The following is a 20,752-nucleotide window of genomic DNA, read 5'->3' as shown; positions in this document are numbered from 1 at the left end:
TTTTAAAAAAAAAAAAAATATATATATATATATATACATACATTGGTGCTATAGGTCTCACTCTTTATTATACATTCATATGGCACACAAAATACAGGCTGTAATTTATGTAGATTATTGGCTCTGCAATAAGATGCAACCAAAAGAAAGCCTAATGTGAATGAGTGTGAAAGAGCAATTTAAGGGTAGATGTGCCAGTGCCAGTGCCAGGGGCTATACAAGATTTGCATGCTAATCATTCTAATAATAATGTAATGCCCAGAGCGCTTTGAGCAAATTGCGAACCACTGGTCATAGAAGGCGGCTTATCTCGCCGAGAACATGACACAAATATAGGTGAACATTTGAATGATTCCTGGTAATTCACGGACCTGTCAGAAGCCTGGCTCACCTCAATTAGAAATGCTCCACAACAGCTTGCTCTTGACTTTACTTCACTGCAAAGACTCTCTCAGACGGCTAGAACGCCTCACGTGTGTGCACGCGTCTATTATGAGCTGTAAATGTCACGATAACTGAACACTTTGCACCATAAAACTCCGCTAAAACTAAAAATTAAACCAGAACTGTTAACCACGGTGCTTAAAAAAACAGCCAATGAGAGCTTTAGTCTAGCCCTCGTGCTCTGCTGCCCACCATTTACAAGCACAGTTCCGATTCGATCATGTGCAGAACGTTCCGAACGTTTTCAGCCAATCGGTGCTTTCTTATCACAAACGTCACAGTGTTTACCCGGAAATGAGAGCCTGCTCCAGCAGCCGCTGTCAAAATCCATAATTGACCCATTTCTGACCGTTTTTAGTCCATCCAAACGGTACATTAACGTATAATCTGACCGTAATCTACTGACTCGGAATGTACAACGGACTCTTGCCCAAAGGCTTAACCGAAGACGACCTCAGTCCAGATGACGAGGAGGATGCTGTTGAGGAGAAGAGGGAGGGAGACAAGTGTGAGGGCTCTGCAGAAAAGTTGATCTCTGCCGGGGAAAACACAACAGCATCGGCGGTGGAGGCACAGTCGACTCACACCGCCAGTGATTCCAGCAGTATGCCTGGTATATCCCAGGAAATGTGGCAAGTATGTGGATCTGCTATGTAGTGAGCTAAGATTAGCATTCATTCTGTGAAGTACAAGCTAGCTGTAGAGTACCTGTGTTGTTGTTGTTGTTGGGCTAATTCTTTAAAGAAAACACGTTTACAATAACAATACATTTACAAATTCTGTTAAATCCTCATTCCTTCTTGAGCTATCAAAATGTAAATAAAAGTTTTTTGTCACTCTGTTGGACTATATACAGTATGTGTGTATCATAACAATATGTGCACAGCAGAGGCAGATCTAAGGTTGTGGTGGCCTGAGTTTGTGAATTCAGTCAGTGTGTGTGTGTTAAAGAAATTCCAGGATCTACGGAAGAAGAATGACGAGATGAAGACAATAAAAGACCCCAGACGAAGAAAAAAAAGAAGACGACATAAGAAAGGTGTCAGTGATAATATAATGCAAATGTAATGCTTGATACTATGAGTCGAATCAGTCTTTATGACAAAAGGGGAGAAAAATAATAGAATAATAACTCTCACCCATATTAGCACTTTAGGCCACCCTCCTAATGCTGTATGTAACAGAGCACCTCACTGGCTGACCTGTTGTACTTGAAGACTTCTGTAACGATGATTGTTTATCTGCACCCTACAAACCTGTAACTGTGTCTCTTGTGTCAATCAACAGGAACAGAGAGGGAGGAACCCACAGAGACAAGGTACCACATTATTATGTCCAACCAGTGAAATTCATTTATACAACAAAAGATTCAGGTAATTCCTCACACGCAACTGTGGACTGCCAGAATGAAAAGCTTGTGAATCTCACATGTCAAACGGCACAACCAGGAAATGGCAACTTAATGAACAAAGATAAAAAAGCAGACATGATAGCTGAAACACAAACAAGTACGTTTTCTGCAAGCTGATGTTCATAGCTAATTGACAGCTAAAAAGCTATTGTATGCTTTAGAAAATGGCAGTGTGTGGGATTTGTTGTAAACATGCAAGAAACAGAGATCATTTATAGTTAAATAATTAGCTTAATCATCTATTTGTCAGTAAGTTTGGATCATCAACCATTTGTAGCATCACAGCTGTATTGTGTTGAGGGAAGTGTAATGAGGCAGAATGTGCCAGAATGATACCTTTCACCAGCACTGATGGTGTTACCATGCTGCGTGATAGACATATGGATTCTGATACCGGCATATATAGCGATAGAAATAAGAGTCCAGTTGGGCTGCATGTAACGAACATTAACTCACATTCTCTCTCTGTCGGCAGAGAGCGTCAGGAGGAGCGGGAGAAGCACTGGGATGATCTCAAGCAGCACTTTGGTGTAAACGATCGATTTCATCCCCCCGCATGTTCCAAACCTCCTCCGCAGGTAACAAAGACGGCTGCCTCCCAACTTATCTGCCGAGGTTTAATACTGTGTCAGTCGTAGCTGTTAGCAACACCTTCCCGTCCTTTGTGTTCCCGTTCCACTGTATCTCCCCTCATTGTTTTACACGATATGACACATGGATTAGAAGAATCCTTGCGCTCTCTCAACCTGACACTGAGATGAATATTACGGATTATGTTTGGCTACATTTAGTGATAAGATTAGGGAGAATCTCCTTTCACGTGTGCCTGAGATTAAAGTGAAGTGTAGGTTTTTTTCTTCTGCGCGAGACCTAATGAAAATCTACATTTAGCTTGACAAAGAAGGGGGAGGGTTAGAGCACCTGCGACTGCGGCTAGAACACTTAAATTAATTGTTAGATAATAAACGGGCCTGTGCCACTGCTGTGGAATTCATAATTGAAAGAAATTATAACTTACTTTCTTTCATTCGGATACATTTCTGCACTTTTAAGCTGAATGAACGCTTTATGCGAAGGCTTGCAAATTGCCAATGAAGCAAAAAAATATATATATTTGCAAGCTTGATGAACATTATAGCTGACCCAGTGAATGGGTACTGTTCTCATTTCAATTTGAAATCCTTTTAATGATTATTTTGGAGTATTTTGTGCTTAATTTATCTAAGAGCAGCATAAAATTGAGTTTTTGCTGATTTTAGCCTCCTTTTGAATATGAAAGGATAAAAAGAAATGATTAACAAGCTGAATGAAACAGAACTTGTCACATCAACATAATGAGGGGGCTCCTTCATCCCTCAAATGCAGTTCCTTGTAATTAATATATCATATTATTTCTTTCTTTCACAGTCATTTGAGGAAAAAGCTGTCACAGCAGCCAGATGTCATTAATTCATCTCGCAGTATTTCTTCAGTGACCTTAAAACATGTTTCAGGGAATAAAGGATGGTGGTCTCACAGCTAGAGTTGTGTGTCGCGCGATACAATAGACGATAAGTCAGTGTCGGCTTCAGTTTATGTGCAGAATAATAAACTATATAAAGTAAAATCAAGCAACTAGAGTCACGGAGAAAAATGTTCTACTAATTCTGCGTTTTTAAGCCTGATAGCATCGTCCTCGTACTTTTAACAGTTGAGCTAAGGTCCTCAAACAATACATCAGAGGGGACACATTCATAATTACAGCCTCTTTCCGGTGTATTTTTCTTTTTTTTCATTTAGCATGATGAAATTTGGGAGGCAGAAGAAATCTGGTGCTCGGCTTCCTGCAGATAGGCTCATCACAGCAGAACTGCCTCGCCATCAGTAACCGGGGGCCTCTCTGCACCCCCCTTCTGCTTAGGCCTGTAATGGAAATGTGTAATTAAAGAGTCACATTTATGTTTGGTAATCTCCTGTAGAATTTCTAAGATTTCCCCACTAATATCCAATCAGAAAGGTTTTCATTTGTGAAGGGAAATCTACATATTTGTAGTAATGGCAATCATATTAAAAATAAGGCCCTGGGGACTTTTGAAGTTACTCTTTGATTTTTTTTTTTTTTCTTCTCTCTACCCCTATTTCAAAAAGAGAAAAAAAAACTGAATTCTCCCCCCCCTTCTACTTGCAGTCCGGCCTAGAAACGAGCATAGAGGCGGCCATAGCTGAAGGGGACATTGCAAAGGCGGAGGAGATGAGCGACAGACTCGCCACTCGAGAGGTACGTTGTGCTGATAAGAGATCTTTGGGGGTGCTCCCGCTGTGACAAATCGGGCTAATGGATCCGTGGCCATTTCTGCTGCAAAGACATAGAGGAACAAAAAACACACACGCAGACACCCACCATTCAGTCCTGCAGCCCTTTTCCATTGAGTTAATGGAAAGCCCTCCCCTTAGTTTTGAAGTGCTGCAGTGTCTAAAGGACTTTTGGCTCTGCTTTTTAATGAAGGGTACATTGCTTTCAAGCCAACTGTTAAAGCATTCTCCAGGTAAGAGTTTCATACCTTTGAAGTGTACATGTCCCTAAATGCAGTGCCTGAAGTTTTGTAACTAACCGCCTTGGCAGGCATCAAGGATCAAGTGGTTTGAAACTAATTTAGCATAAAATGTAGCCCAACACACATGTAATTGTGGCTAAAAAGACACACAGCTGCGGTGTTACTTCTCCACCGGGGGAGTTGCTGTCAAAGTTGAACTTCTTTGTTTCATGATGCATGTTGCTCACAGCATCCCATAAGCCTTTTATTTTATTTTTGTAATAATAGCAACACAAACACGTGTAACACTCTGGGTTCAGGTTTCGTTGTTGGATTGCAATAGAGTTGCAAAGAAGGCGGGGCTAATGGTTCAGGAAATATCTCAACATAGAAACTCAGGAGGCTCCGATATAATGACAAAAATCAGTACCACTATCATGTCTGTACACTAAATATGAAGCGAGCGCCAGCAGCCGTGATGGGAGCTTAGCTTAGCATAAAAACTGGAAACAGCGGGGGAAAAAGCAAGTTCAGCTCTGTAGGAAGGTAACAAAATCTGCCTAACAGCTCCTCTAAAGCTTTTGTGCAAAACACAACAATTTGCCGTGTTACAGAAGGTTACGACCATATCTTAGTGGTGACCAGTAACTTCCTGTTTGTTGCCAGGCAACTGCTCCCAGCCACATAACATCATTTCTAAGCGCTGTGATTAGATGTTTCTCACCGATATTCACCTTAGGAGTCATATTCAACTTCTCTCCTCGTGTTTTTGTGTCCAAAGGCTTGTACCTTTTGACTTTTTATCAGAGAACCACGGTTTATGTCTTTTGCAGTGATGCAGGGACGCCCAAAAAACAGCATCTTTCACTTAAACTATCCCATAACAAATCAAAAACACAGTAGAAAACATTATCTGACCTTCAGACTAGATGTGTCCCCCAAAAAGATGATATTCAGTCAGTAAATCGTTTAAGCCTCACCCTCTTGAATGAATAAGTAGGCTCCAACAGGGATCTGTGTTTAGAAACTGAAAAAAGAAAAGCAGTTGTACTGTTCATTGAATTGGCATTACATGCGTGGCCCCGGTATCTCCGGTGTGTAATGGACATTAGCGTGCACCATCAGAGCCCTTATATTCCCATCTTAACTGCTGGCAGAGTGGTCAAATATGGGGAAGTTAGACGAAAGCTCTTGTGAGTGGCACCTGCGCTGTACTTTGAGAAAGCCTCTTAGAGCGCCGTGGATTGGTTTTTAGCCTGAGCCGAGGTTCTCGCCTCCCTGGCACCTGACTCGCGTCTTGCCAGAACCGTGATGGGAGCGTGACAGCGGTCTGGCAGCCTTGTTTAGCAGCGATAACTTCATTTCACGAGAGTCGAGTCAATTTACCGTTTTGAAAATCCCCAAAAAAGACGTAAAAGTTCTTTATCGTTCTCGCTTTTGAATACAAAGAAAGCCTTTGCTGGATATAAGGGGAGTGTGGAGAGAGAGAAAAAAGTTTGAAGGCTTCTGAATCAGTTTGAAACAGGATTATATAATATCTTAAACGCTGCAGCCTGTAGTGCAGATAGCATTAAGACCAATGTTTGTTTACCGCACTCCTGTTCACTTCTGACAGGCGCACTCTGACAAACATTTAGAGGATCAATAATCCCCGCTGTGGCCAGAATCAATTTCAAGGTTATAATTGAGTGGCTCATTTGGTACGGAAAGGCTTAGATGTTTAATTTGTTTACGGTCATAACACCGAGACATGATTGTGGCAGGCTTTTCACCGCAAGAATAGGAACAGGTTGTCTTCGCAAAAAATGCAAAAGCATTCCGACAGCTGTGAAGAACTAAAGAGGCCTGTTTGTCCCTCTAGGCATTGTTTTGTTCGCAAAACGCTGGTACATGCTGGATGACAATGTTTCAGTGTATTTTCATCCTCAATCTAACGCGTTCCCACTTATCTCCTCAAAGCAAAGGGAAATGGAAGGAAGATAGAGAGCTTGCTGTCAGAATCCCCCCTTTTATACGACACAAATTGTTTGTTTCTGCTGCTTTTGGCTCCCTCAAATCAATTAATGATTTCCATTTGCTCCACTTTCTTCTTTTTAATCTGAACATTAAAACAATTTGGTAAAAAAAAAACCCTGTTTTGAAGGCTCCTTACAAATTGTGAGATATGTGTTCTTTCATCTGTCAAACTTCTGAGACGCGCTGCTCGGATATTGCAGGTTGGGGATTTTTATTCTCATTACAGTTTTTAAAAATATTTCCAGAGGCTGTGAGTCTTTGTTTTAGATGAATTCACGGAGACACGCTCCGCTTCTAAGTGAAAGTATTAACGCCCCCGAAGACGGCGCGAAGAAATCACATCCCCTTTTAGGTAACGGAATATTATTTATGTCTACATTGCTTAGACAAAGCTCCCTAATGTATTCCTTTAAACTGTGCAGATAGGGTGTCTGTTCTCATAAAGATGTCTGCTGATCCTGCTCAACACGTTTGGATTTCCTTTCACAAGCCGTAGAAGACACAAAATAATGTCAAAAAACTTCTCGCCTCTAAAGTAGTCCTATAGTTCAGTAGAGTAAACGGTGCAAGTCCTCAAATTAACAAGACTGCGTCTCCATCCTTTGATTGCTGCACATTATTTTTGCACTGCTGCAAGTTGCATCTGGGCTAATTAATGCAGTAATGAGCATAACACGGAGTGACTGACGCATATGGTGCGAACGGCTCGGAGCCTGTCGGGAGGCTTGATAGCATCCAGCAGCTCATATTAGACAGATTGATTTTGCAGCTCTTCCTGCTAAATGAGTCGGTGCAAAGAGCCGATAACTCGTCAGTACTGCAAAGCACAGTGGGGCTTCAAGTGTAGTACTGTGACCTATAGGAGAATACGTACACAAAAGACACAAGTACATATCTTAAAACCAGTCCTAGTTTGTATAAGGTGTCATATCTACATACTGAATAAGATTCCTTATGTATGATTTAAACCAACAAACTACCAGGTTATCACACCTAGTGGCCACACGTGTAATGCATCAAATTAAATCATTTACTGTATTAAAAAGTCATTCGAAGGTCCATCAGAACCAGACGATATTCTGAAACTGGATCGTTATTGCCAGTAAAATTGTGTGCTAAACATATATGATCATATGATGATGTCATGCAGAGAGAAGTTGTATCGGTGTCTTCATTGAGCTGTCCCTAACTCAACATAACTTCTACCGTACAGTTCTTTCTTTGTCACACTAATTAACCTTCTCATCGTAGTATTTCATACAACATCATCCTGACAACAAATAGTTTCTCCCTCACCCTGTTTTCTTTTTAAAACCACAGAACCACTGAGGTCTTTTGAAATAGTCAGGAGCTGTACTTTATATATAAGTAAGTGGGCATATTTCACCACAAAAGACTGTCACGGCATGTTAGAGTTTACAGTTTCCCCCATAGCACTCATCACAGCCATTAGAGCGGCATTACCACTTCAAAACAGAAACTCTCTCAGTCTCTAACAATGGGGGGTGTCGGGTCCATTTCATTACTTCCACGAGCTGAAGAATATGGAAAATAAAAAGTAGTTTGCATGGCTGCTGGCTTCTCCTGCAAAATGACACCACAAACAAAGAACCCTATACGTTCCAAACGGCAATTTTTTATTTTCAGTCTATACAGTGAAAAAGAGCTCAGACGTAATAAACAGAGTAGCTGTAAATAATTGTATTCATAGATCCTTGACTCACTGGCTACATTCCCATCCAATAAGCAATCTCTGGCTGTCGTCCAGTTCAGGTTCCCTGAGCTTCTACTGTGGTAGTGATGCGTTCACTATTGAGGTAAAAGAACGCACAATAAAGGCCAATAAAGGTAACATAGACAAAGCGCCACTTTGCAGCATGTGGCTCTGGATGCGTTTACATGCTCTGTGAAGTTGTCATTGAAACACTATATTAATGTCATGAGACTAATGTCAACTTTCTCAGGGAAACCTGTTTAAGATTATATTGCTTCAGCACAGCAACCTCTCACATGACTTTGTGGTCTTGACAATTTAAACGATCATCTCTGAGAAACCTGATGTTGCTCCGTCAGAGAGGAGAGGACGAACACTTTGCTGTTTTGTCTCTTATCCGGTTGTTTCTGACATTTCCCCCAGAAATAAGTAGTGAATAAATGGTGCGTTACAGTATAAAATCGCACCGCACTCGTGTTGAGTTGTGCATAGTATTACTGTTCTTTGAGCCCGTGTTGAGCTGGCTTGTCGGCTGATTGCCTGAGACCGTCTGGCTCAACAACCCCTAATCTAGCCTCATTTTGGACCAGGGGCTTCCTGTACTCTGGATGGCCTTTGGCTGGTGGACTTGTCTCTAACCCGGTTTAAACCGAGATTAACCCGTTCAGCCTAAACTGTTTGAAAAGGGCTCCCTCCTAATTGTTAGATCACTTAACAAACAATACTTAGCGTGACGAATATGTATTAACTAGAGGCATTTACGGTGTGTCTGCAGCGTTTGAACTGGTTATAATATCCCTTCATTACGGCCCCGGCTCGTATTTCAATAGGAGCGGCAGCTGAAAGGAAAAGCCCCACTGTCCTTGAAATCTACCCTTTGGAAAGCCTTCGCTTAAATGCTGTGAAACAAAGGTGTCGCGGCATTTTGTCGGAGGAGACACGGTGGCTTAGTGGAAACAAAGAGCTGAACTAAGAGCGTTTCATGATATTCACATTATTTAGCACCTTTCTTTTTCTTCTCCCCGCCACCTTCTTCCCCGCCATGCCCCCGTGTTTGTAATCAAAAAAAAAAATTAATGAGCAGCGCTTTTGTGGAAAGTGGGCTTTATCAGATTGTGGCTCTCCCCCCGCCCCACATCGGAGGAGTAGGAGGCTGACCCCCCCCCCGGGCCACATCACAGAGAGTTTAGGGAAACTCTCCTCTTTGTTCATTCTTCCTTCAGCATAAGCAATTTATCACTGAATGAACTTTTATTGTATCTCTGGATGACTCGCATTAAATTTTCGCCCATTAATTTTGCGATGGATTTTGAAACGGGTACTAAGCTTTTATCAAATGCCTGGGAATCTCATTTGGATTATTGTATTTCATTAATTACTTGATAGACAAAGCATACTTTTCAATGTAGATTTGTGTGCTGTTTAATTAATTAGCATGTTTTCTCTTTTAATTAAAGCCATTTTTTTTTTCTTTCTTCAAATTAAAGCCCACAGCAAAACACATATATAATTTGTTTGTAATTAGGCCTTAATTGGTGGTAGTGGAAGCTTAGCACCCTCGGTTTCTTTTTTCATGATTGCCATTTTATTGCCAGTCACTCATTAATTAAACTGTTTTTTCTAATTAGCTTATAAAACTGTTGATGGCATATTATTGTAAGTGTGAGTTCAAAGCTTGCTAATAAGCCTACCCTACTCAGAAGAGGCGAGATAATGGAATGTGCACAAAGCGGGCGAACTTTTAGAGATTTCTTCTTTTTTTTTTGTCTTCTCCCTAAAGATGTCATGTCATGTGTATCTAGCATCAGATTACTAATAGAGGAAGAAACTGTAGACATGGCTGTTTCACTGTGCCTTCCCTGGAGTGGCTTTCTTCTTGCTTGCCATGTAATTCTGTTTGTCAAAGTGGAGGCAGGATTACATGAAGCAACATGGAGGTGCATGCTGTCGTGTTTGGACTATTGTTAATGCTTTCACATTACACATTGTTCAACGGTGTTATTGAAGCAGTGCTTCAGAGAAATACACGTGACCATTAAGCTCGCGAGCAGAGCTGCAGCGATTAGTTGAGTCATCGATGAGTCAACTGACCAGTGGATATAACTAAGTACACTACTGACTACTACTACTTAACTACACATTTGAAGTACTTTCATCGCGTACACTCAGGGCACACTAACTGATACTCGCCATACTTAGTAGCAGCCGCATTTCAAATTTGTTGATTGTTTCATAATTGAAAGACAAATGTAGTTTTTACTCCACTACATTTATATACAGCTCTTGTTAGTTTACATATTAAGATTTCCCATGAAACACCTACGATGAGCCGATGAAATATGAGGCATTATTATATATTAAACTAGTAGTGTAGTAAATGTGAGCTGAAACAATAAGTCGATTAATCGATTTAGTCGGTCGACAGAAAAAGGAACTATTTTGATAAGGGATGAGTCCTTTAATTCATTTTTACCGCAAAAACAGTTCCTTTCCTGTTTCTGAAATGACAGACTAACATGTTTGGACTGTTGGTTAAAACAAGCTATTTAAAGATGTCACTCTGGGGACTTCTAACGGACATTTCTCACTATTTATTGACATTTTGGGACCAAACAATGAATCGAGTAATTTAAGAGTTAATGGACCAATCAGTAATGAGCCCAATCATTAGTGGCAATACATACATTTGAGTTTCAGTACTTCTCCAGCGTGGTTTTACTTTGACTTCAGTAAAGAATCTTAACGTTTCCTCCACGACTTGGCTGAGCAACATTTTTGGTAATCCATGAATAGATTCCGTTTTTCTGTTGAGCCCACGAGGTCTGCGTGTTCACACCGAGCAATAATCACATCTATTGTCTCACACGAGACCTGAAAGGGCTCCATTTGTATTCTCTGCGTTTCCTCCAGTCTATCACTTCCCTTGTGTCGAAATGAACTGGCTGAATGAAGCTTTGCGTCCCTTCCTCTTTAATGCGATACGGGTGGTATTGATTGACCCCTCGATCTCTCGACCTTCCCGATGTCACTGCGACGCCGGAGCTTTGCAGCCAGAAACCCATTCCCCCCCCCCCCTCTGCCTCAGTTCTAACAAATTACGCTGAAATAACACACAAGCTGCCTAATCTGATATTCATTCCTTTCTTATACAGCCCTGCTTTTCCAAAGTTGACTAAGGCCACATTATTTAGGCATTAAGGTAGTGTGATAAGGGAATTAGGCTGGTCATTAATCGTTTACACGTCAAATGCAGCAGAGCAGCTCGGGGAGGTGATTTAGCGAGGCAAAGCCATATAGCCCTTGTTAATCCACCTCTCACACGTTTTAATTGGAAGAGGCTTCCTGGATAGGAAATTTATGAATGGGTTTAAGGCCATTTCTTCCTTAAAGCCATCATTTATTTCATATTGTTAATAGGAGCTTTAACACTTTATCCACACGGAGATGTATTTTTCCCCTCTTTCATTCAGCTATTGTCTTTCCTCACTTGCTGTTTAATTGCCACAGTGTTTCTGTGGAGCCCGTGCTGCTCATAAAGACTTCCTAATGCTCCTTTTCTTTGTCAAACACCTCCGAAATGACGCAACGGAACAGACATGCACATGACAACAGAGTGTGAAACTGTCATTAAGATAGACTTGCTTTATCTTGTGTATGGCTTATACAGCAGCAATGCAGAGTTTTTTTTTTTTGGTATTAAGGCTCCATGTTTGGGTCTCCACTTGAATCTCCATGACGACCCAAACATGAATGAACAGAAAACGGTACTATTGACTTAACCCTCCTCGTGGCCCTAAGCTGCTGCTGCCGCAGTGCCAGCTTTGTGCACCGTGATTTTTTTCTTTGCCCTCAAATCTTCCAAAGGTCAGAGTATTAATCCTCTGAATAAACCTTGTTTTTAACGGGGCTGTGCCCAGGCCACACGAGAGAGAGAGAGAGAGAGAGAGACACACACAAGGCACAGCAACACGGCTGTGATGGACACCTAATTGTATATTAACACGTGGTGGAGTGGGAAGAATTTCCTTTTTTTAGGAGCCACGTAAACAAAGAACGCATGAGGTTTCCCGTCTCCTGCTTTGTGCTTTCATTCTTATTTCTCCCCCCAGCCTCTGATGTGAAAGGATTTGGCACTAAGATGCACGCGAAGGGGAGGCGGGGGACGGGGGGACGGATGAAAAAAAAATCCAGAAAAGTGGATCAAAAAAAAAGTAAATGAAAAATAATGTCATATTACTGAAAATATGAGAGGCTAATTTGTGCCGACTTTTTGCTAATTTTGTTCTCGCCACAGAAAGAGGAGCCGTCACCTGCTCGGCGCCACAGCGCTGACAGTGCCAGTGATCCATGAAATAAGCTGCCGCTGGCTTTGTTCAGATAAGAATGAACAAATCTGCACAATGTACTGCTCTCGGAATCTCATTTTCATACTTGCATGCAGGCTAAAAGAAATAAGCTGTTTGCAGGCTTGATTAATCAGACATTTGAGGGTTTTTTTTTTTTTGTCTCTTTGATCTGTTCTGTCGCCTAGGTAACTTGGTTGACATTAATGTTGAGCCCCAGTAAAGACAATCAGGGACTGGAGACGAAACTGATAAAAAAAAAGAAAAAAAAAAGGCAAAGACCTTTAATGCTTTAAATATAGTAAACGCTATGTTGTGAATTTAAAAAAGGGGGGAAATGAGGGGCACGGACGTGGGTTTTAATTTAGCTTTCGGAATGTTTAGGAAGGCGTGTTTTCCAGACCTTTTGCATTTCAAATGCAACCCCACAGGAGAGCAGGTTAATGTGGGTAATCCCGGTGTTGGAAAAAAGAAACGGCTCTGGCTGTAAATCTCCAAATGGAACCATTTAGCATCATGCAGCTTCATTTGATTTGCTCCCAGAATGAGCTAAAGTAGGGGTTTTATTTCCCAGCAGAGAGAGAGAGAGCGAGAGAGAGAGAGAGAGAGAGAGAGAGAGAGAGAGAGCTGCTCTCAGATTTGTCAACAATTTAATAAACGTCTGGCCTATAATCTCCGCGTGCATCGCAGACACTCGGAAGCATTTAGCACCTAAAGCACTCCCATCAAGGAGCAGGGGGGGAAAAAAACCCTGGTGTGGTTTTATCTGCTCGCAAATCTCCAGCAAAAATGTAAGAGCCATCAACCCGCTATAACTCTCTTTAAGAGGGGGAAACATGATTTGAGGAATTTAAAACCTATAAAATGGCAAAGAACTGGAGAGCTGTCATAGTATGTACGCTTCAGGTTATGCAGACGCTTTCACAAATCTTCCAGTGACTGTATAGATGAATGCCTTGAGGGCCCAGCCGGAGCCCAGTACTTGCAGCCAGCCGAAGCCCTTATCTTAAATCCGAGCAAAGTACCATTAATCTTTTTGAAAGACCTTTATGGCTTTTAATGTATCCCAAATTAGAACATTTTACACCCTTGGTTCCTGAAATATGGTGATAAAAAGCCTTTAGAGTTTAATTTTTCCTGCCTGCTCGCTCTGACCTGCTTAATCCCAGCATGCATTAGGAGATATTTTAGTTTCAGTCTTTCTAATAAAGTTTATCCCACTTAATTATAATTGAAACATTTTTTTTTTCCAGCAGGTCTTTCTTTTTTTTCTTTCTTTCTTTTTCTTTCTTTTCTCGAGTGGCGCAGTGGTGGCACATTTCTTCATTATCTTAAGACCCCCCCACCCCCACCCCCCTGATTGTACTCTGAATATTACAGAGAATTACCCAAAGGTTGGGTGAAATTGTTCCAAGTTGTTTATCAAAGTTTGCCTTTGCTTGAGTAATAAACCTATCTCAGGAGTGACAGAGGAGGCAGGCTGTCTCCCTTTGTTTCCGTGCTTCTGTGTGACTGGGGTTATTGGGATTATTCTGCTTCACAATACATACGTCCTCCACGGGATTTGAATGTTTGCCTCTTGCAGTCACGGTCATTCTCTCTTCACTTCTGATTTCCGGGACTGCCTGCAGTACTCCAAACACAAATACAAGTCTCTCTTACACTGGTGGCCATGAGGGTAAGAAAATGCCATTGCATGGTTTTTGAGGGGGGGGGGGGGAAATGGTAAAATGCTGAACCTTGTTTCACATTGCTTATTTATTCATTCCTTTATTTCATTTGCACATTAAACAAGAAAAAAAGAAAAGAAGAAGTAATCAAATAGAAAGAATGTGTGAGAGAGAGACTGTAAGCCAGGAGCTTTAAAATAGGACTTCCTCTTAAAACACCTCAAACAAAAGGCAAAATAGATCTGAATAATTTAAATAAAAGGGTGCTCCTGTAATTTATGGAGCTATGGAACACTTCACACATTATGCTGCTTCTCTTCACGTTTAGTTTTCATTGACTATTGCGCAAGACAGATTATAAACGGCTTGTTTCTAAAGAAAAATACAGGAAGTACTTCAGAAATCTAAATCTCAACTACTGGTTGTTTTCATTATTGATTAATCTGCCAATTATTTTTCCTTAATTTACCGTTTGGTCTCTAAAATAGTCTGAAGATAGCCTTCAGATTGCTTGTTTTTACTGACCAGCTGTCCGGAATTTATTTAAGAAGTTTAGTTAAGAAAACCAGCAGATATTGATATTTGAGAAGATGCTACTTTGGCCTTTTTTTTCTTGAACTAATGACGTAAATGATTAATCAGTTATCAACACTCTGTGTGTGTGTGTGAGTGTGTGTGTGTGTGTGTGTGTGTGGGGGGGGGGGGGTTTAAGCGTGTCTTGGAGAGGAACTACTTGTCGTAATTTTGCATTTGAAGAGTAAACAGTTATCAAACTGAACTTCCGAGTTGTTCAGGAGACAGTGAAAACAAAGCCAAACATGTATACAATAATTATATATGGCATTATATGCTCATTACACACGTACAATTCCCCGATATTACTGTTCACCTGTTCTACGTTTTATGTATATTTTCACATGTTGCTTCATGTTTAATGCATCGGTGTTAGTATACGTGATGTGCATATGTTCCTCTTATGCAAGAGTTACTTGGTGTGACGTACTGTATGTTAAACCCTTATCAGCCGTCCTAATGTAGAGCGTGTTCAGTTCCAGGGTTAGCAGGACAGCCTTCCTGTGTTCCTGTGTTGTGGAGCTCGGTGCGGAGGAGGCAGAGACGCTGACGACAAGCCGCCCTGTCACATCAGTCAGAAAGCTTCTTCTCGCCAAAGACTGATTCCCATTCTCTAACGGGCCTCTCCTCTGTCTGCCTCTAAATAGCTGGCCGTGAAAATCGCTCAAGCCGCTGATTGCCGTGACTTCGTGCGACACAAACAGGAAGAGGAAGCTTTGAGGGCAGCACAGAAAAGGAAGGACCAAATACCCTGGGGGTAGGACGTCTCTCTCTCTCTGTGTGTGTCTCTCTCTCTCTCACTCTCTCTCTCCCTCTCTCTCACTCTCTCTCTGTCCTCGTGTTTGTGTTTGCCATCACGTCTGCCACGTTTGGCACTCTGGGCTCAAGCACAGGTAGGATACAGCAACTGAAACCGGCATTAGCTGGACTTTGAACGATTACTCACGCAGAGATTGAAGTTGACAGCTGAAATGTATTCATAAAGGGTTCAGTCACTCAATGTTTTTTTTTTTTTTGCATTGCAGGTTTGAGGCTAAGAGGCGATGGGAAACCAAAAGCAACATGGGCTTCATGTGACAAACACGGAGAACGACTGCTGTTCAGCTTTGTTTTTTAAGTTAATTTGATAAAAGCAGTGTTTTTTTTTTGTTTTTTTAATGGTGAACTGATCCCGTTTCTTTTTATTCTCTTTGTATATTTTGAAGACTTGAGTGTGGGGGGGGGTAAGTCACGCAGTTGACTGAGGAAAAACCAATCCAGAGGGTACAAGAGAGAGAGAGAAAATTATGGAGCATTCAAATTAATTTCTAAGGCACCCATTGGTGTCTGCATTGTGTTATTTTTCATTACATTTCAGTGATTTGAGTGTTCTGCCCCCCCCCCCCCAAAATTAAATCTGGTGTACATTACTGGATGATGCGTTTATTTATTGCTGTAAAGTGGGTTAATCATGAAGGCGCTCCTTTTCTTCTTCCGAGGGAGAGAAAGGAAAGATTAGGGCCCTAATGCAATGTACAGGATAATGTGCGATAGGATTTGGGAGAAGAAAATGAAATTTGGCTGCTGTAAACAGTGTGTGAGCAGTTGTAAACTGGAAGTTGAGTGAACGTTTTGGGCGGGGAGAGAGGGAGGGGGGGGGCGAGACATGAAACAGAGGCTTTGCTGTTGGCCCTCACCCATGTTGGGAGACGAGCTATTGTTTCTCAGCCCGAACAACATCCCCGAGCCTACACTCGCTGCTCATTGAGCGATGAGCTCTTCAGCATCTGTAAACTCCTCGATTCCTCTCGCCGTCACTTTGATCTTTTCCGATCTTGCAGCGGTTGCCTCCGCAGCCGCTCGCGCTTCATCCAGATTCCAGGAAGTGTTAATGGCAAACAGCATGCAAAACATGCACGAGCATGATAATTACTTTTATTCATAATGCCTGCTTCTATGTTTTTTTTGTGTGTTTTTTCCCCCACAACCATAGAAAATGATTGCTCTGCTTCAAGGTAATGAGAATTAAAATTAATCCCACCTAAGTTGTTTGCATTGCACATTTTGGGCATTTTGTCCCCTGGTGAGGAGCAGCGTAGCTTTGCTGTGTAGGCTGAAACAATGAACTAAACATCAGAAATAAAAGTTTGTGGGCAATTCATGACACAATGAACTGAGCTGAACAAAGCTAGATATGACAAGAGCTCGCAAAACAAATGCTGAAATCTAAAAAACAAAAACAAAAGCCATCTTTTCCATCATTTCACATCCAAAGCGACTCACATGACTGTGTGTCTGAGCGGCTGAGAATTGGTGCTAATTAAACTATTAATTATCTCTGTAATGAGACGCCAGTTAAAACTGCGTTAAGCACATCAAAGGACAACGTGGGATTTCTTCACTTTGATGACTGCTATGAAAAATATATCTTGACTGAGGAGTGAGGGAACATCAGAGATGCTTCATTAACGGGACAGAAAGTAGTCGAATTTCAGAGCCTTCTGGAGCTTTGGGGTTTATGAGTCCGTTTCTTCTTTCTTCTTCACAGGTGTGTATTGCACATTCGACAACTTAAGAACTTTTCAAGAAGGTTTTCTTCAGTGTTACATTCATCATCTCAATGAAAGAACAAAAAGCATCTGAGATGTAGAAGCCATGTAGCCATTATTTTTCTTTTTTTTTTTTAAAGCTACTAGTTGTCGGCAAACATGGTTGAGCGCCGCATCGTATCAATAGCATCTCACTTTATTAATCTCTCGGAACACAGGACGGTGCCCTGAGCAGAGATGATTCTGCTTTTAAGCTGGAAAATCCACTTTCCCCTCATCGTCGTGGTGAGTCTGTTCCTGGAGGCCCATCTTAGCCCCCTGACCTGGGCTGATTTGTTGTGAAACGCAGAGACACACTCCTTGGGCACATGTCGAAGCCACTTCTAGGAAAAATGTTTGTTGTGTGGTGTAAGGGGGGAAGAGAGTGTAAAAAAAACAACAACAATCCCATTAAATGGTTGGAAAGCTGTTGTTGTATGAAAGGGAACATATGTTGGTGGTAACGCAACATCGGCACTATCACTTGCTGCTATCGCCGGCTAGAAGAGGATTAACTCCATCTCCGAGATGCAGCTGATAAAGACGAGCAACGCTGAAAACACACCTAACGGAGCGTGTACATCAGACGTGGCAGTGTTGCTTTGTGGTGTTTTTATTATAACATAATAGCTGCTATGGTGTGTTTTATCCCATAACTACTACTTGTTACACTTGCCATCGTTACATTTTCCACATGTTAATAAAGGTTTCAATCCTTATTTCATTTATAAAATGTTTTACCTTCATAAGGGTACCGTCGATTTTCAAGGGAACGTACTTTTCATGGAGGATCTTTTCCGCTTGTTCCCATCGGGAAACTAGTGTACGGTGGCTCTGAGGGGCAAAACACAACCGCATTAGATTCAACTTCTTAAAAAAAACAATGAACACGTTTCACAGAAAACACTGACAAATTATTTAGACAAACGGAACATTTACGAAAACACATTTTCGAAAACTATTTAGTTTTTTTTTAACATACTCAACCACATCATTAAATGTTTCATTACCAACATCATTGCAAAAAATATGTCGTGTTTGAAGTGTTCTTGTCAATGTTGTTGTGTTTTGCATCTCTAGGCCACCGTAGAAATGTCACTTTCCATATGTGATGTCGTGTAAGTCACGAGCCCATCTCAGTACACAAGGTATATTTGAATTCCTCTCAAACCAACGCATCGCATGAGCGACAGGCAGTGTGGATGTTGACATATTCCTCGGCTGATTTAATGACCTGTTTAATTCTGGCACGTCTGCAGCCCCCTCAGATGTTTCGCCATTTTAATTAGTGTAATCGTTGCTCTTCAAAAAAGGCCACAGGGTTGTTTAATGGGTCATGTTTGTCAAGATGCACAGAATTATAACACAAAAGATATGCCATTTAGTCAGCGCGACAGTCTCCCAGTGATTATGGGTGTCACAATTGATAATTAGAGGAAGGAGTGATTCATCTGAAAGCCAAAATGAAGCTCTGTGGTGTGAGGAAATTAGTTTGACAGTGTTTGGATGAGCGGTGTTTACACTGCAGTGCGGCGGTGTGGGAACACTTTACCACTCCGGTGTTAACTGAAGCAACGTGCACGCACTCGCTGCTGTTTCTGGATGGGGGGGGGGGGGGGGTCGGGGGGCGTTTCATGTCACATCTGGAACAGCGACTGGATATTTGCACTAATGGCAAAAACTTGTCATGAAATTATGAATGTGCGGTTTTGTTTCTGCAGGCTTTTGTCACATGATAAGCAGAGGTTATGGTTCCAATTTTTCAGGCAGCAAAGTACAAAGTGCTTCACACAGTTTCCCCCAGCTGTGGGAATTAGGTCAAGCTAACATTTACAATGTAATAAATGTAATGTTCAAATGCACACCCTGCGTAATTAAAAGCCATACTGTAGCATGCGGGTCACTCACACAACCCTCTTAATTGTTTCTTAGTTTGAAACTGCTGGGAAAGCATCTATTTTATCATTTAGCATAACTTATAGAACAAAAAAAAAAATGAAAATTAACTTTCAATTAATTTTTCTTCTTTTGCTATCGCGAAATAAAAACATTCCCGAGCACAAATATGCTGAGGGTGCACCCGTTATGCATTCATCTTCCCTCTGCAAACCACATACTGCATTTTATCTGAATGAATTATTAACCGCGTTAATGAATATTTCATTTTTTCTTTATGGAAGCATTTAACGGTCCCAACTGAGGTAATGGCATCTTAAGCGGTGACAAGTACCTGAAGAGAGAGGAGAGAATAGGTGAGCAACATATGGGGCTGTATTGAGATGTCCAGTCTTCATTTAAGACCTCCCCTTTCTGTTATAGTGGATAAACACGCCGATAGAACCTGCACTGATCTGGTTTTATTTCCACACACATGGACCTGAGATCCCTTTGTATCTTAAAGAATGGACCCAGCGTGGTCTCCAGCAGCCGGGGGGGATTTACGCTGAGCAAATGAATTGAATGGGTGTAATTAACATTACCTTGATTTGTCCCAGGAAAGACCTCGGTGAGTCTGGCTTGTGTGGTAATTTATTGCGGAGTTCCTATGAAGAACACTCGCCTACTGTGGAGCAGGTCATTACAAACACGGGCTTGATTAGAGAGGGGGAAGAAGCCGCTCCAGACTTGTTATCGATCGATTAATACTGAAGCTGTGCTGCAACAAGGACATTGAATTAATCCTTCGATGCAGAGGCCGTTTGAACCTAATGATCATGAATTGCTTTGCAATGTTTATTTAATTTTTTTATTTACCTGTTAATTTATTCATTTATTCTCAGGAACTCACATTTTTAAACTGTTGCCCCTGTGCTGGATGTTAAATTGTCCATTAAAACGACAAACAAAACACACAACATATAAAATTAGACCAGGAGAAAGAAAAACACAAACAACTGAACGGGATGAAAAGCTGCGAGGACTAAGGCAGCATCATGCAAAGTAGGACACGAAAGAAAAACATGACAATTATACTTATACTGCTTTCCAGACAGCTTTCAGCATCTTTTGCGCAGAGAAGATGACTTTCAGAGATTGTTTACCTCGACCTATAACAACATATTTTGAAGAGTTTTTACTACATGATAGTATGAATCATTTGAATCAAACACAGGCAAATATACTTAAAGTTTGCTTTAAGCTGATTGTTTACCATCTACAATGCTTCCATTGTTGTTTGAAAACACTCCAACTTTGACTCACGCTCAATCCTACTTGTTCTAGTAGGAGGTCGGAATGCTTCAAATTCCTATTGTCTTGAATGCAGCGTTAGCTAGGAAGCTACATGTGAAACAACCTCTGTACAGTTATGTGATTTAAAGTAGGCTAATAGTAACAGTAGATAGTTATAATGTATGAAACAATGATATATCTAGAGACAGCAATTTATGAAAATATACAGATAATACTTATTTACTGCGTATTACTTACCAATATGTATCAAAGCAGCTGAGGTAGTTCACAGTAAGCACCTCGTATACCTGATAGAAATAACTGATACGA

General features: G+C 41.2%; 1 protein-coding gene across 1 annotated transcript; it reads left to right on the top strand.

Annotated features, from left to right (window-relative positions):
• Positions 1-732: 732 nt before the first annotated feature.
• Positions 733-18,854, top strand: fam204a (family with sequence similarity 204 member A). The gene is made up of 7 exons (XM_031876366.1): positions 733-1,080; positions 1,396-1,483; positions 1,732-1,762; positions 2,331-2,433; positions 4,023-4,112; positions 15,332-15,441; positions 15,710-18,854. Exons 1-7 carry the CDS (start codon positions 856-858, stop codon positions 15,759-15,761), a joined length of 699 nt encoding a protein of 232 aa, XP_031732226.1. The 5' UTR covers positions 733-855; the 3' UTR covers positions 15,762-18,854.
• Positions 18,855-20,752: the final 1,898 nt, after the last annotated feature.

Source organism: Anarrhichthys ocellatus, unplaced genomic scaffold (genome assembly GCF_004355925.1).
Source record: "Anarrhichthys ocellatus isolate YVR2014 unplaced genomic scaffold, GSC_Weel_1.0 scaffold3, whole genome shotgun sequence".
NCBI lineage: Eukaryota > Metazoa > Chordata > Actinopteri > Perciformes > Anarhichadidae > Anarrhichthys > Anarrhichthys ocellatus.
This window is presented reverse-complemented; position numbering and strand designations above follow the sequence as displayed.